The sequence below is a fragment of the Crotalus tigris genome, unplaced genomic scaffold, assembly GCF_016545835.1.
Source record: "Crotalus tigris isolate CLP2741 ecotype Arizona unplaced genomic scaffold, ASM1654583v1 scf7180000017585.4430047, whole genome shotgun sequence".
NCBI classification, from domain to species: domain Eukaryota; kingdom Metazoa; phylum Chordata; class Lepidosauria; order Squamata; family Viperidae; genus Crotalus; species Crotalus tigris.
Window position 1 is genome coordinate 2,960,557 of NW_024096493.1, and position 16,416 is coordinate 2,976,972.

A 16,416-nucleotide genomic window follows, 5' to 3' on the forward strand; every position below is an offset into this window, starting at 1 on the left:
AAGACATTGCCCATACTTTAGGCGTGTCTAACTGTGGGAGGCACAAGAGTTAAATTATACCAAGGTACTAGAAATGTCTAAAAATAATAATTTAACCTATACAAGTGGGAAAGATGGTGATTGGGGTCTCACTTCCAACTTGGTAGGACATGTATGTTACTCAAGAAACAAAACAGAATCTTGTGTAGCAGTAGGTGACCTCCTATGCACAGGGACATGGGAAGATGGTAAATGGTGGTCTAGAACCAATGAGACCACTGCTATGGATCCTGGAATTAACAAGGCTGCTATGACTATGAAGGTTTATAGGCCTGCAAGTCTTGTTAATTCTAGGGTGTATTTTAATTCCTTGCTTGATCCCCTGTCTTATAGCCATGATTCGGAGAATCTCAGAAAGTACAGCCCAATTAACAGCGAAACATGAAACAATGTTAGCCTTATGGGAATATAAAATGGTACCTTCAGGAGATACGGAATCAGAGGTAGAATAATGGAAGTTTAAGCTGGAAAACTTCCAAAAGGGGGGAGTAAAGTGGGAAAGAAATAGAATAACATAGAATAAAGAAGAATAAAGTATAATAATAATAATAATAATGAAAAATCACTAAAAGCAAAAATCATGTGTCTGCATAATCTCTGAAAGAAAGCTGTGTTAGCCAAAAGCTGTATTAACAGTACGTGAATGACCTAATGCATATTTAGAAACATTGTATAAAAGTAAAAACTGCCTTCATTGTATTCCCATGAGAAATGGACCTAAACGTGTGAGAAACTATCTGAATGTTACACAAAAGTAGATTCCATATACAATGTAAGATTCCATCTATGCTTCCTTTGTTCCTGAGAGAAAGAAACCTATAAAGCTTTAATTCAGACCCTCCCCTTTGTTCAGAAATTTGCTGATTGTTAAGTCACTTCTGAACCTTTTTGCGCAAAAATAAAGATCTCTCTTTCACCCATGGAATTTCGTAAAAGTCCTTATATTTTTTAAGGCTTTATTTTTCCACAAGAATAGGACTTTGTTCTTTATGAACTTCTTTATGAGTTCAGTTTGATCCCATGAAGAAATATGGGGAATTTGTAAAAAAAAAATATTGTACACCATAAACCGTATTAGAAAGATCTTCTTTTCTGGATGGAAACTTAGATTTCATTTCGTTCTTAGAGTTCTATCTAAGGAGGATATCTAGTAGAATTAACTTTTTAAGAAAAATATAGTTGTTATACAGTACTCAGTTGGCAGAATCAACATCTATAGCTAAACTGGGCTATAGTAATACCGATAGTCTTCGAATTGAGCCCAAAATTTATGTTGTTAAGTGAGACATTTGTTAAGTGAGTCTCACTCCATTTTATGACTTTTCTTGCCACACCTGTTAAATGAATCACTGCAGTTAGTAGCAAGTTAGTAACACAGTTGTCAAGTGAATCTGGCTTCCGCACTGGTTTTATTTGTCAGAAGATCACAAAAGGTGATCACATGACCTCAGGAGAGCACAACTGTCATAAATATGAGTCGGTTTCCAAGTGTCTGAATTTTGATCACGTGACCATGGAGATGCTGCAAATGGTCATAAGTGTGAAAAATTGTTATACGTCCCTTTTTTGATTGTTGTTGTAACTTTGAATGGTAACTAAACAAACTATGGTAAGTCAAGGATTACCTGTATGAGATGCATTCATTGTATAGCAAATGACCACATCACTAATACACTGCATAGATACAGTATTGATTGTCTTGTCTATACCAGGGGTAGGCAACCTTAGCTCTTTTATGACTCAGGAATTCTGGGAGTTCAAGTCCACGAGTCATAAAAGAGCCAAGGTTGCCTACCCCTGGTCTATACCCTACCCTACCGTATCAGTCTGTGTTGTGTTAACAAAAATCTTATTAACTGGGCAGAATGCCATGGCTGAAAATAGATCTTTATGTTTTACAGAAATGAACTTAGTCAGCACAGATGAAGCAGAAATAATAGTTATTTTAGTCATGCTCACAGTCTGAATCTTGAAACTGATCTGAAACTAACTTTGAAGTGGGTTTGTGGGATCCACTCAGAGAAACACAAGTGATACTAAGTGAGACTAAGGCATTATACTAGAAACTAGAAGTCTATGAATTCCCATCCCTCCTCAGTCACAGAGCCAGGCTGGGTGACCTTGGGCCAGTCACTCCCTCTCAGCCCTAGAAAGACGCAAGGGCAAGCTACTTTTGAAATCTTGCAAAAAAAAAAAAAATCACCCCAACCCCCCCCAAAAAAAACACCTGTAGGGACCAGTCCAGTCCACTGACTCTGAGGTAGCAAAATAACAAAATATTATTTAAGCAAGCATTTTCATAATTTATTTCACTTTTCTGACAAAATATTGATCAAGGTGACTAACGTTTTAAAGACAAGGTTTAGTATCAGCATTTGCCAAGTCCCATTTTGGATGAGAGAATAGGTGACATCAGTTTCCAAGGCTGCCATAGATGTTGCTGCATCAGTAGCTTTTTAATTAATTGCTCCACAGTTCACTTTTATTGTAAATTGCCTTGATTATGTGGATTTTACTTTAGTATCCTTTCATCAAATCAGAACCCTTCCTTTGGGGCAAATGAATGAACGGTCCAATAGAAGGGAAACTTGTAAAACACACCAAGGCATAATCAATTAATTTTATGGCGTGATTTTATGCTATCCAACTTCCCCCCCCCCCGAATGAAAATGTTTTGTTTTGCCTTGCAAGCGATTGAGACAAATCCTACATATAAAGAAAGCTTGCTTATCTGCCGGATATGTTAATGCCCATCCGGCGCTTTTTTTTTTTTTTTTTGCTAAGCAGTCTGTTTTCTCTTCCCACCTCCCTGATCCGGACGAAACCTGCCACTTTCTAACCCTCTGACACGCCTGCAGACGAGGGTGCGGAAGTCTTTTTCTGTTGCTGCCGATTTCGCAACGGCATTCGTGTAGCAGAGCTCGTCCCGGTTCGGCCCGGCTCGCTTTCTTATTGCAGCCGCGGTTGCAAATATCGATCCGTTTTGCTTGAGCTTCCGCTCTCCCGCAGCAGCCGCCGCTCGCCCCCAGGTGGCTCCGGCGGGAGCCTGGTCAGGCTCAGCTCAACTTCCTGGCCTGACTTTTGACAGTGACAGCCTCCCACCCAGCCCCACCCGACCCAGCGAGAAGCTCTTCCTCTTCTCCAAACGAGCCTTTTTCCTCGCCATCTCCAGCGCATCGCAACGAGGAGAGAAGGGGCAGGAGGAAACAAGGCAGCCAGCCAGCCCGATTCAAGGCTGCCAGAGCTACAGCGAGGGTGGCGGGTGGGTGGGTTAAATCTCGGTTTAGGACGCGAAATGCACCACGTCCAGCGGGGCTCTCCTGGCAGAGCCGCACGCAGCAAGCCGCCGATCCACGTGTCAGGGAGGACCCCCTTCTCTTGCTCCCTTGCCCAGCGCGATCCTCCCGCTTCCCGTCAGGGGAGACGGCGGCAGCAACATCAAGACGACGGCTTCCAGGAAGAGAAGGACGCGGTTTGGGAGACCAGCGTCTGCCTTACCTGGCTTAGCTGGCTTAGGCGGCGGCTTGGACATCGTTGCGTCCAAAGTTGCAAGCAAAGCCTCCGCGACCGCCGATCTAGCGCCGAGCCGGCTCGCTCGCCACCTCCAGATCGCCGTAAACCCTTCCTCGTGAAGGATTTCTGGAGCGGCGCGGCTCGAGAGTTACCCACGAAGCTGGAGAGTCGGCGGACGTCCCAGCTGAGCGCTCGGCGAGGGCACGAAAGGTGCTTTTTGCAACGATGAGGAAGTGCGGCTGGTCTCAGACCGGCTCCCCCTAGAGGCCAAGGAGCCGCACGGCAGGAAGAGCGAAGGGACCAGGCGAGGGGGGACTCATCCCAGGAGGGGCATTCCGCGTGGGAAGGAGGGGCCAATAACAGGCCGACGAATCAGAGAGCGCGGCTCCAGTAGGGGAGGGGCAGTTCCTAAGGCTGCTGGACAGGCTGCAAATGCTGACCAATTGGAGCGCAGCGGCGGGACCCCCCAGCTCGTCTTGTTGGTGTACAAGCACGGGTAGCCTCTGCCCGTTTCCACCCCGTTCTGTGTTTACGGAGGTAGCGGCTTCTAATAGGGTGATAGAAGAGGGAGGGGCTCGGAGGCGGACCGCCTCTGTTTTGCGTTCTGAATGCGGACTTCGCTTTGCTTTCTTGCAGGAGTGGTTCAGCCACTTTGCTCAGAAGAGGAGAAATGTGAGTTTGCATTGTTACCTTGCTTCAAAGGGCCTGCTTTTGCTTCTGCATAGGACCCTCTGAACAGAAGCCCTTGTACAATTAAACTTTCCTAAAAACGAAAATCTGACCTCGTTCTCTGCAGTGCGTGATTGCAAACTCTTAAGTGTGTGATTGCAAGACTGGACGCTCTTGGGCAAATCTGTACTTGCCGCCATAATAATGCGAGTGTTTTGAATCCGATTGTGCGCATCCTGGCTTTCTCGAGAGAGTTCCTGGAGTGCTGTTCTGTCGGTCTTCCTTAACGGTTGTTCTTCTGTGGTTGCTTTAAAATTCTCACCTTAGGGCAGGGGTCTTCAAACTCGGCCCATTTATGACTTGTGGACTTCAACTCCCAGAATTCCTCAGCCAGGCACGCTGGCTGAGGAATTCTGGGAGTTGAAGTCCACAAGTCATAAAAGGGCCGAGTTTGAAGACCCCTGCCTTAGGATAAGAAAAAGATGGAATGGGTGGGGAAGGATAGGAGGGTTACAAGCATAACGGAGAACTGTAGAAATCCGAGGGACTGCTGTAGGGGGTAAAAATACTATTGATGAAATTATATTTCTGTAACAATAGAGTTTTAACATCCATCAAAAACCATTTGTACTTATTCCATTTCCCCCCCTTTGTAGTTATAATGGAAATCTGTAAGATTCTGGGAATGATATGTATGTATGTATGTATGTATGTATGTATGTATGTATGTATATATGCGTGTATATATATATATTATGTATATATATGTGTGTGTGTGTATTATGTATATATATTTGTATATGTATATATGTATGTATGTGTGTGTATATGTATGTATGTATGTATATGTATATGTATTGTAAATGTATATGTATATATATTGTAAATGAGAACATACAGAGGATAAATTCACACTGCATTTGTTCCAGGTAACTCATTATGTGCCATTAACTTCAGTGTTAACTTTTGGTGACCATATCAATTTGTTCCAGATGTTCTGACCTCAACCTGGCACTTTAGATTGCTCAATACCACACCCATTGTCACTAAATTCCAGTCACATTCTTGCTCGTGATCTTCTCTTTTTTCCAACCTTTCCTAGTGTTATAGACTTCTCCAAGAACTAAGTCTTCAAATAATGTGTCTCAAATATAGGTAGTCCTTGACTTATAATCACAATTGAACTGGAATCTTGGTAGTTGAACAAATCAGTAATCAAGAAGGATATCATGTGACTGCTTCGCTCAATGAGTACAATCCCTGCACATCCAATTGTGGTTAATCTTATGGGTTGCCAAGGGGACACTGTAGAAAGTAAGATAGATAAAGGTAAGAAGTATTGGATGCCTTAGAGGTGGGGAGGCCAGCAAAGACCACATGCAGGTGCCTCTCCTCTCAGAAGCTGAAATCCTTCCTGCTGAAATCCAAGCAAGATTTTCAACCTGAATGGAGAGATAGTCATGCATAACCTTCACCTGGCCTTCCTGTGGCTTCCTATTCCCAAAGCACCCTGCATTACTTACTGTGCTGTATCTCCATTCTCCATATCCTGTTTCAATTTCGGCTTCCTGCTGCCAAAGGATTTCAGCTCCCAGAAACCAGAGGAAATTCTCTTTGCAAGTGGCATCAGCTTACAATTTTCCCAGTTGGCTTCCCCATTGATTTTCTAGGGAAGCTGGCAGAGCTGATTGGGGTGCTTGGCAATTGGTTGTAAGTGCAAACAGGTTGCAAAGCACCAGATTGCAATCATCTGACTGTGGTGTGTAAATGTGATTTTTGAGATAATTGGAAGTGGTTAATTAAGCTGTAAAGCACCCTTTCCAAATGCTTTCTGGCCTTTCTAAGGTTGCCATTAATACGAACCAAAGTTAAGCAAATGATCATATATCGAGGACCACCTGTATGGTCATTTGTGCCTCTAGTCAGAATTCGGTATTTATTTCATGATCCAATGGGCTGTCCATTTTATTTTCAGAATTCTTCTCCAATGTCAGATTTTAGAAGCAACTATACTATTAATTCCATCCTCCTTCAAGTCCAGTTTTCATACTGTAGTACATCATTGGGAAAATCATTGGCTGAATGAGGCTGAGCTTTTCAGGTATAGTGTCACAATAGCTGATTTCTTCCAAACCTTTTGCTGCTATCCTACCAAGTCCTGGTCCGTGGTGTAATTCTTGGTCCCATTATTGTTTATGTTCAATCCTACAAAACAAGCTATCCATTACTTCAGTATGTTCTTTGGCAAGTCTGAGGCTGGTTGTTTATCTGTTGCCATTAATTTAGCTGTCTTTATATTTAATCTTAGGTTTGTTTTCTTCACTTAACTCTTTGACTTTCACTATTAGAACTAATAGATCGTTCGAATCTTAAAACAGTTTTTCTTCACTTGGTTCTTTGCCTTTCATTTGTGTTAGTAGATCATTTGCATTTTCATCTTTCAAAATAGTGTCATCAGCATAGTAGTTTTCTTCCTCCAATTTAAAAATCATGAACATCTTCCAATCTAGTCTCCCTCAATTAATAAATAAGGAAATAAGGAGTCTCCTTTGCAAACTTTGTGAAAGCCATTACACATCCTGACTGCAACTTTATTTCTTGTTCCAGTTAAGTTTACGTTTACTAGGAACTGCAGTCTTATTCAACCACCATAGAGCTTTTATTTACAAAGGGTGTAATTTGAATAGAGCTGTGTTTTACTGACAGTCATTTTGATGTAAATATAAACTTATTTTTGCCAGGTTCAGTGAAGATTGGAATAAATACTTTGTGTTCAGTAGATGATATTGTGGAATGTTATTCATGCATCTTTTCTGTTTATGTAACATTGCTTTAGAATTCAGTGTTTCTCACCCTTGACAATTTTAAGGCATGAGGACTTCAACTCCCAGAATTCCACAGCCAGCAATGCTGGCTGTGGAATTCTGGGAGTTGAAGTCCACATGCCTTAAAATTATCAAGGTTGAGAAACACTGCTAAGATTTTAATTTGGAGCTGTGTTCTGTTTTGAAACTCCCAAAGAATTGAAAGCCTTCACCCTTATGTAACTGATAAAAGACTTGGAAGCAATTGCAGGATAATAGTTAATTAACAACATATAATCCAGATGCCTTCATGGTTATTAGTATTTGTAATCATAAGTTTTGCCTATTTTATAACAGCACTAAAACCTGAAATAAAACACTGTGAAATGTTTGCCTTTAACTAAATAGCTTATTTTTTGTTCATGTGCATTAGGGCTTCAGATTCCATTCCAAAAAGGTGTTTTGAATGATATAGCTATAAAAAAGAAGATACCTGGTTAGATACTGTGGAAAGAACTTTGGAATTGTAGATGAAGTTGAAAGTTGACTATGCCTCTGCAGTGTGACATAAATATTAAAAAGTCCAATGCAATTTTATGCCATATCAATAGAAGAATAGTGTCCAAATCACAGGAATAATTTAACTTGTTTTGGATTGGTCATGTAATATCATTTATTAAAAATGTAATCCTGTGATTACATTTACTGACTTGGTAATTTAGATGATATGGGGGAGGAATATCCAGGTATCAGGTAGAACCTCATTCAAAAGAGGAAGTGCTACAGGAGACACACTTCCTGAGATTAATTGAAGGAACCAAGAGAATGTCCACATACTGGATCAAACTAGCTGGGCAGATAACCATGGAAGATAGATGAACCCTCAAGTAATCAGGCCCTGTGCCATGTACAGAACACAGTATTTTTCTGTACGCCACATCTCATGAAGGATTCGAAGAATCTGGAGGAGGCAGTAAAAGCCATAAAACGATCAAGAATTAGAAACCAAGCATCAGGAGAAGAGATCCTGTATGTTTGCTCGAAAAAGTATTAATTCTTCCAGGACCTTGGATAAGCAAATGATTCTCATTAAATGACACATATTTCTTTTGTTATTATTTAGCTTTATTAGATTTAATGCCACCTTTATTGTTTTATAAGTAACTCGGGGTGGTGAACACACAGAATACTCTTTCTTCCTCCTGTTTTCCCCACAACTCTGTGAGGTGGGTTAGGCTGAGAGATTGGCCCAAAGAGCTTTCACGTCTAAAGTGGGATTAGAACTCAACTATCTCCTAAATACACTTTACATTCTTTCATGGTCACCAAATTAGGGGTGTGGCAAAGATGATGATTGCATTTACGTCCAATCCTCCTTTTTATAGTTCTTCTACTTTATATTTCAACTGAGGTTTGATTGATTGTTGTCACTGTTGAGCTAAGTGGGGTTGTTTTTTTTCACTTGTGTGGTTTTCAGAAAGTGGCCAGGCTGGTCTACTTTTACAGAGTCCCACACTGAAATAGTACAATTTCAAAAATATATAAAAGTTCCATAAGTTAAGAAAAACAGCTAATGGACGTGCTCTTAATTTTACCCTTTCAATTTAATGTTTAGATTGTAAAGGAACAATGAAAACATTGGTCATTGGACTTGGAGGGTAAGTATGAAACGGGAATTTGAAATCCTCTTTTCTTATTTTATGCATCCAAATCTCTAAATATAGGTGGCCCTTGTTTAACAACCACTTGTTCAGTGTGGATTCTTTTCATTTTATTTTATTTATAATTTTTATTTATAATTTACATTTGTAAAGACCACCCTATTCAGCACTGGCTATGATTGGCATACAATTAAAACCAATAAAATACGTTTAAAAGTTATGGCACTTTATGATTATGTAATAATAAATTTGTTGAATGTCTAAATCTATACCTATATTGTATTGTGAAAATATTCAATGTATATGAACTTGTGGCTTTCACTGCTGTTGCAATTCTAGTCCTAATATTTTTGCTGTTGCAACCACACAATACTTTTAAGAGCCCTGCTCTCAGGAAGAAAAAAAGGCAAAACACTGAGTAATCATTGTGCATTTATTCTTCAGAAGATAATTGACAGGGAAATCCCTTATGCAACTATAATAAATAACCTTCTGGCTACTTAAGCTAAAAAAATAATTACATTTGATCGGATACAAATCAATTGCAGAGTAAACAAAGCTATTAATAGTGCTATCTATTGTATGGTTTGTTCTTCTCAATACCCTTTTTTCCCCATTTCCAATTCAGCGTAACAAATGGAGGCAAAACAACTCTGGCAGGAAAGCTGAAGAAACTGCTTCCCAGTTGTACTATAATTTCCCAAGATAACTTTTTTAAGGTAACAAGCTTAAGAAAAACTTTACAGTTTGAGTGAATATTTTGTTTCGTTGCAGAAGTGGATTTAAGTTTTTTTTTATTCCAGTGGCCACAAAGCTTCCCTCTGCCCTACAGTTAAGTCTGTGCGGTGATGAACATCAGAAGTTAATATGACTCACCAGGTGTGATCCAAGTTCTCAATCCAATAGTTTCTTAGTCTCAGCAACTTTACATGTAGTTCTTGCTTAATGACCACAATTGGGACCGGAAACTCTCATCACTAATCCATGGAGTCATTAAGCAAGACATCATATGATTGTAACTTGTGTTTTTTACTGCTGGCTTTTCCATTCTCCATCATTTGTTTGGCTGTATGGTTTGCCTAGCATTTCAATCTTTGATTTTTTTTATTGTTTTTGACATCGTTAATATCAAATGAACTTGGCAAATATCAGTTTTTAAATGAAAAAATATGGTTTGTGTGGGGGTGTCATTTTGTTTGTTTTATTAATGCTCAGGAATTGAATTCACTTGGTACAGAATGATAGGGATAATATTGTTAACTTTAGCTATAAATTGCCTCCATGCCTTAAGTTTTTCAGCCACTTATCCTGTGGGTTTGTGCCATACTCTCTCCATAATATGTTTGGGATTTCTTTAGCCTGAATCTGAAGTGGCCAAAGATGATCGTGGATTTCTCCAGTATGATGGTAAATATTCTGTTTTTTGATATTTTGAAAGCTCAAAAGAGAGATCTGAATGGTTCCCACTCTGATGGCATTCAAAAAGCTATTAAAGGCCCTGCTATTCTCCCAACATTCCGGGCAGGATAATGGTTGTGCCCCATTTGGATCGGCTTCTTGGGCCAGTTATAATTTCTGTTCTGTTTATTGTATTGCTCTTACTAGTTAACTGTAAGCTAATTAGAGTTATCAGAGTTGAATGGCCTCTAAATTGTACATATGTATCTGTAAACATTAAAATAAATTAAACACTATAGTACTGGGAAAAAACAATTTTCAACAGATATTTCAATTGTCTTAATCTTTGTACCATAGCACAAAGGCATCCTATTTATAAATGAGAAGAAAGGCCCTTTTTGTTCCTAGCCAGTGAAGGTCTTCTCTGCTCATTCTGGTTCTCCCTTTCCTAGATGTACTGTATCAGCAGTCAAGTGCTCAGAGGAAATCTGCATTTTGCTTTGTTTAACTACTTATAAAAGCTTGTTCTGTAATGGATATAGCCTGTTCTTGGAATGCAAATGTACTGCTTCTGCTTACAAAATCAACTACCTGGTTTAAAAGCTATTAATATAAGATATTTGGCAACAAATGTGTACGTGATCAACTTGTCCAGATTCAGACAGTGCTGATTGTTGTGCAATGCAGGCAATTATTAAATTTGTGAATTGCAGTCTAATAAGAATTCACCATAAATTAAATTGGCTTAGGAAAGCATAATCAGCTTTTGGGGATTGTAGAACGACATCGCATATGAATGAGATGAATCACATTTTCACCTCGTTTATATATCTGAACTAGCAGAAAGAAATAGATATGAGAAAGAAAAAGACAGAAGAATCTCTTTCTAGGATAAAAATATTTTATGTAAAAGCTTTAGGATTCTCTTAAAGCTCTCTGTTTTGAAAAGGAAGTGAGTGCCTACAAAATTCAGTTTATTTTTGGGATATAAATATTTTTCATTAAGCAGTTAAATAGAAAGCAGTTAATCATTAAAATACAGTTAGTACTTTAGAGATAGCATGTGAATGAATTCAACAACCATTTGCCCCAGTTGACCTCAAACTTGTTCATTAGAAAAATAATGCTTTGATTCCATACTTTTGCTATGCACAGAAACTTATAATTCATTTTTTTTAACCATTCTAAGGTTAGGGAACCGCCAGTAATACATTCTGGTTATATAAATAAATGTGTTAGTTTACTTCCTTCATATAGCATTGAATAATTAAATGTAATCAACTGTTTTAAGCATGACATTTTGCTGCCTTAAAAGAATTCATATAATTATTTTAATTCATTTTTGCTTAAAGAAGGATGTACTATTTCATTTTATATACTAAATGATAAAGATTTAAAACTTAGTATAATCTAAACTACATATGAGAAAGTGAAATAAGTGGGTTTTTTTCTTGCTATTGTTTGGAAATTATTAATCTGCTGTTTCTTTTAATTTGTCCTTAAATCATTACACCCCATTTTTCTGCTATTTGCATAGAATTTCAGATTTGTGAACTATAATGAAATAACTGGATTTGTTGCTCCTATACCTTGCTATCACTTTGTAAACTTTCATGCTTCCAGTCCTGATTAATCAACAGTAAACACGCTTTGCATTTTCTCAGATAGTCTGAATGCTCAAAATAACAAAATCTTCTACCATTTAAAGTAAGTCCTAACTCTCCCATTCTGTTCAGTATATACTTCAAACTTTGGCTCTTGAGTGTCTCATGAGCAGAATGAGTGCAGACTGGGAATGCTGCCTTACATTTTAAGATTTAAGTATGTCTTTTAGTACTTGATGCCTTGTACATGGAGACAATGGTGGCAAGCATACGTTCTTGGATGGCAAAACCAGAAGACTCTGCATTACCAAGATCACCCAATAATACACATGATGATCAGACAGGAGCAAAAGATTTTCGGGTCTTAATTATTGAAGGTTTCCTTCTGTTTAACTACAAGTAAGCAGTTGTTTAACATTTACAAGAACTGCAGTATGGCAAACCAGCATGCCTTACTTGTCGTTTTACTCTTGCAGGCCCCTTAGTGATATATGGGATAAAAAATATTTCTTAACAATTCCTTATGAAGAATGTAAAAGGCGAAGAAGGTAGGGTATACCTAAAAGCAATGCATAATATAACTTTTTTTCCCCCTTTATCCACTATTTCTCCTTTCTCTGTAAAGTTGCACCTCAAGCTTTCTCTTCTTAAGACATACTTCAAAATAAGCTCCACTTTTAGGATGTCTCTGTGTTGGGAGGACTATATTCAATCCATGGACAAGATTTCCCTTTGGTCAGGCGGCATTTGGAACTGGTGTTTGGAAAGGGGAATTGACTGCTACTTGACCTTCATTCAGAAAGATAAAGGGGGTGATTGTCTCTACTTTTTTTCTGAAAGAGAAAGCTTTCCTTCATAGCAGAAGAATGTATCAGAATGGTCACCTGGTCACCTGCTGTCTCTGGGTGCCAGTCTGCCATGGATCCTGAGTGGAGGGTGAAAGGGAGGGGGAATGCTTAGGGCAGCATCCCCCAACCTTCTGGGCACTAGGAACTGGTTCCATGGAGAGGTTTTTCTGTGGACTGAGGGGGGCGTGGTTTCATGTGCTGCCTGCATTCCATGGATGGGTGTTCACTTGTTTGTGCAACCCAGATTCTGCCTATCCACAGGCTGGGGGGTTAGGGACCGCTGGTTTAGGGTGAAAGTGAAAGTAATGGAAGTAAGTTTGCTTCTCTGAGTCACGTTTCAGGGTTGCTCCCCTGGGAGAAGAATGCAGCTGCAAACCAGCCTATACCCAGAGTGACCATTTCAAGAACATATTCTTTGAAACTGATTGGACGATGGGGGAGGGGGGGCAGTAGCAGGAAATGCCTAAGGGGGGAAAATTACACTTGGGATTTGGCCCACGAATTTCAGTTCTGGCTTTGCTTTATTGCAGTTCACTTGACTTCTAATACAACTGTTACCTTTTGCAACAAATGGAGCCAAGGATCGTTTTTATTTAGAAGTGCAAGCTGAGACAGGGTGGACTGGATGTTTTTGTCAATTGCAAAAAAATAGGGTGACCATTCCCAGCATCATCTTCATTGAAGGAAATCAATCTTGTCTCAGAGCTTCAGGAAGCAGTAGGTCTTTTGCACAGATCTGTAATAGAATCTAAGACACAATGGAATCTACTTAGATCAGCATGACTGATCTTTCCTTATGACAGTTCTATTGTTATTTTCTAGTATAGCTAGATATGCAGATGATACCACTGTAATGGCAGAAAGTGAAGAGGAACTAAAGAGCCTCTTGATGCGGTTGAAGAAGGAGAGTGCAAAAGTTGACTTGAAACTCAACATTAAGAAAACCAAAATCATGGCATCCGCCTTCTCAATTCCTGGCAAATAGATGGGGAAGAAATGGAGGTAGTGACAGATTTTATTTTTCTGGGCTCCAAGATCACCTCAGATGGGGACTGCAGCCAAGAAATTAAAAGACACTTGCTCCTGAGGAGGAAAGCTATGGCAAATCTAGACAGCATACTAAAAAGCAGAGACATCACCTTGCCAACAAAAGTGCATATAGTCCAGGCCATGGTTTTCCCAGTTGCAATGTATGGCTGTGAAAGTTGGACCATAAGAAAGGCTGAGCGCCAAAGAATTGAGGTCTTTGAACTATGGTGCTGGAGAAGACTCCTGCGAGTCCCTTGGACTGCAAGGCGTTCAAACCGGTCAGTCCTAGAAGAGATCAACCCTGACTGCTCTTTAGAAGGCCAGATCCTGAAGTTGAAACTCAAATACTTTGGCCACCTAATGAGAAGGAAGGACTCACTGGAGAAGGGCCTAATGCTGGGAAAGATTGAGGGCAATAGAAGAAGGGGACGACAGAGAATGAGATGGCTGGATGGAGTCACTGAAGCAGTAGGTGTGAACTTAAATGGACTCCAGAAGATGGTAGAGGACAGGAAGACCTGGAGGAATGTTGTCCATGGGGTCGCGATGGGTCGGACACGACTTCGCAATTAACAAGTACAGCTAGAGGCACATCATTATGAAGATTATCTCTGAATACAGCATGTAGATGCTGTTGGTCTTATGGCTGTAATAGATTTAATTTGAAGGTGGTTAATTTGTGATCCTTCCTGTGTTCTTGATCGTAGAATGGTAGAATTAATGATTGTTGGGGCTTGTAAGGACTTGCAGTTCAGCTATATTCAAAAAGTTGTAAGTGCTCAACTATTTCCCTAGAGCTACAAAGGTTTAAAGAATCAAAACTTAGAAACATTATGTTAATGCTTGAGAGACTGTGACAAAAATTATGAAAATGGCTTAAAAGTAGTAGTACTGAACAATATGAAATGCTGGATTCTAAAATCTAGGAGTGAAATAGAGAAAAAAGAAACCATTTGAAGATTACCAAACTAATAAGAACTACTTTGTTTTTTGTTCATTTGTTTGTTTGTTTAATATAGCAACAGAATATACAATCCACCAGACCCACCTGGTTACTTTGATGGACATGTGTGGCCCATGTATCAGAAACACAGGAGAGAAATGGAAGAAAATGGAATGAGCATCGGTACAGCTAACATTCTTATAGTTCTCCCAAGTGTCCATGATATTTGCATAAATATTGCATAGCCTTATTTATAAATATATAGTTCCTATATTTTTTTTTAAAAAATTGCTCAATATTTCTTTGCATTTATGTGAAAGGTGAACAGCTATGAATATGATAAGTGGGTTCCTAGTTCCCAAATGTTTTCTTAAACTACTAGATATTTATAAGCTCACACTGTTAGTGTTCAAATTGTTTTTTGGATTGCATGGGACCTTAACTTATATCTCTTTGTATGAACTGTGCTAGTGGATAGCTTATATTTATATATTTTTATTATTTATTTATTAAATGTATATGCCACCCTTCTCAGCAATAAGGTGACACTGACGTTTCCTCTGCTAAAGTAATTTGCATTTGTATTCTACCTTTTGCAGTTTACTTGGATGGCACAAAATCACAGGAAGACCTCTGTTCAAGGATATATAATGATACAATGGAGGCATTGGAAGAGAAGTAAGTAGTTTGCCTGAGTTAAGATCATTTGCATTAAGTAAACTGCAGATAATGCCATATGCATCATTAGATTTCTACATGTGAAATCTGTTGAAAGCCTCTTGACAAACATAAGCTGGTCCCACAGAAGTACAGGTTCAACTCTTGGTATCCTTGGACAGCTATTAGGGCTTTAGTATTTCGTTGTGTGATCTAAGACCATCCCTCTCCAATAAATCCTACTGCAGGTACTGGCAGACTGTGAACAGCAATTGATGGCTATTAAATGTTCTTTTTAAAAAATTCCAATATCCAGAAAATTGGGTCATTCGAGTAATAATATCTCCAGTAATCTGCAAGTGTTGCATATAGGTCAGTATTAGTAAACTTGCTGGAGAAAGTCCGTCAGTATTAGGAAACATATCTTGACAGAAGTGTTACAAAAATGCCTCTTGCAATAAACCCATATTTTCCCCTTTACAGCTAAAACTTAAGTGGGCATTCAAATTTAATCATAAGGTTTTTTTTATGTTACTTATAGATAAAATGATTGCATCATTTTTGCAAAATTAGTTTCCAAAATGTTATGTGCACATATTTAATTAACAGGTTACACCAAAATAGGATATATTAAATTCGCAATTGCTACATAAATTAAATCCCTTTGAATCAATTTCTACTTTAGGCATGTAACAATGAAGCCTTATATTAGAGGCCTTTGGGAAAGCAAAGAAGTACTATGACAAATACTACAGTTCATTTTTCATAGTTCGTTCTAAAATAAAAAGGAATAATTTAAGGCTATATTAACATTGGAAACAGATTATTGACTAGGAAAAGATACAGCACATCTATGAATTAATGTAGGCTTTGTTCTTTTTTCTATAGGTGAGCAAGGCATTGTTATGCATGCATAAATATGGTTCCCAGCCTGGACAGTTTCAATAACAACCACTTCATGAATCACGGAAGAACATCCCACACCTTGCGAATTGACAGAAAAGCAGTAAAAATTAAATGAAGAAAACTCAGCTCTTCTGTACTATTGGATATATTGGTTGTGGTTCGGTACGAATTCAGTTGTTGCAATTCCTCTCTCTTTCTTCTTAATAAATATTGTCAAAAACTTAGAGGTTGTTGCATTTTATAATTGTCTCTGTACTGAAAAAAGTTGGTTGTCACTTTTTGTATACATTTGTTTTATGTATTTTTTGGGGGGGTCACTTGTTAACTTTTCCCTTTTATCCCTTC

General features: G+C 38.8%; 2 protein-coding genes across 5 annotated transcripts in view; one reads left to right on the top strand and one right to left on the bottom strand.

The window, feature by feature from the left end:
- OSTF1 (osteoclast stimulating factor 1) overlaps nt 1-3,760 on the bottom strand; it is a 35,443-nt gene extending 31,683 nt beyond the window's left edge. Inside the window, exon 1 of the mRNA XM_039361444.1 lies at nt 3,538-3,760. Within this exon, the coding sequence (XP_039217378.1) occupies nt 3,538-3,571 (34 nt within the window). The 5' untranslated portion in view covers nt 3,572-3,760. The remainder of the gene's footprint in view (nt 1-3,537) is intronic.
- A 192-nt stretch (nt 3,761-3,952) lies between these two features.
- Nucleotides 3,953-16,295, top strand: NMRK1 (nicotinamide riboside kinase 1). Of its 4 annotated transcripts, XM_039361419.1 has the most exons (11): nt 3,953-4,089; nt 4,189-4,224; nt 6,197-6,322; nt 8,641-8,683; nt 9,315-9,405; nt 10,045-10,093; nt 11,919-12,087; nt 12,165-12,236; nt 14,585-14,691; nt 15,108-15,186; nt 16,054-16,295. In XM_039361419.1, the coding sequence occupies exons 3-11, from the start codon at nt 6,304-6,306 to the stop codon at nt 16,055-16,057; spliced, it is 633 nt and encodes a 210-aa protein (XP_039217353.1). In that variant the 5' UTR covers nt 3,953-4,089; nt 4,189-4,224; nt 6,197-6,303; the 3' UTR covers nt 16,058-16,295. The 4 variants fall into 4 exon arrangements, with proteins under 4 accessions (XP_039217353.1, XP_039217370.1, XP_039217361.1 ...); XM_039361436.1 differs by lacking the exon at nt 6,197-6,322; XM_039361408.1 differs by lacking the exons at nt 3,953-4,089; nt 6,197-6,322 and having other exon boundaries at nt 4,112-4,224.
- The last annotated feature ends 121 nt before the right edge of the window (nt 16,296-16,416 follow it).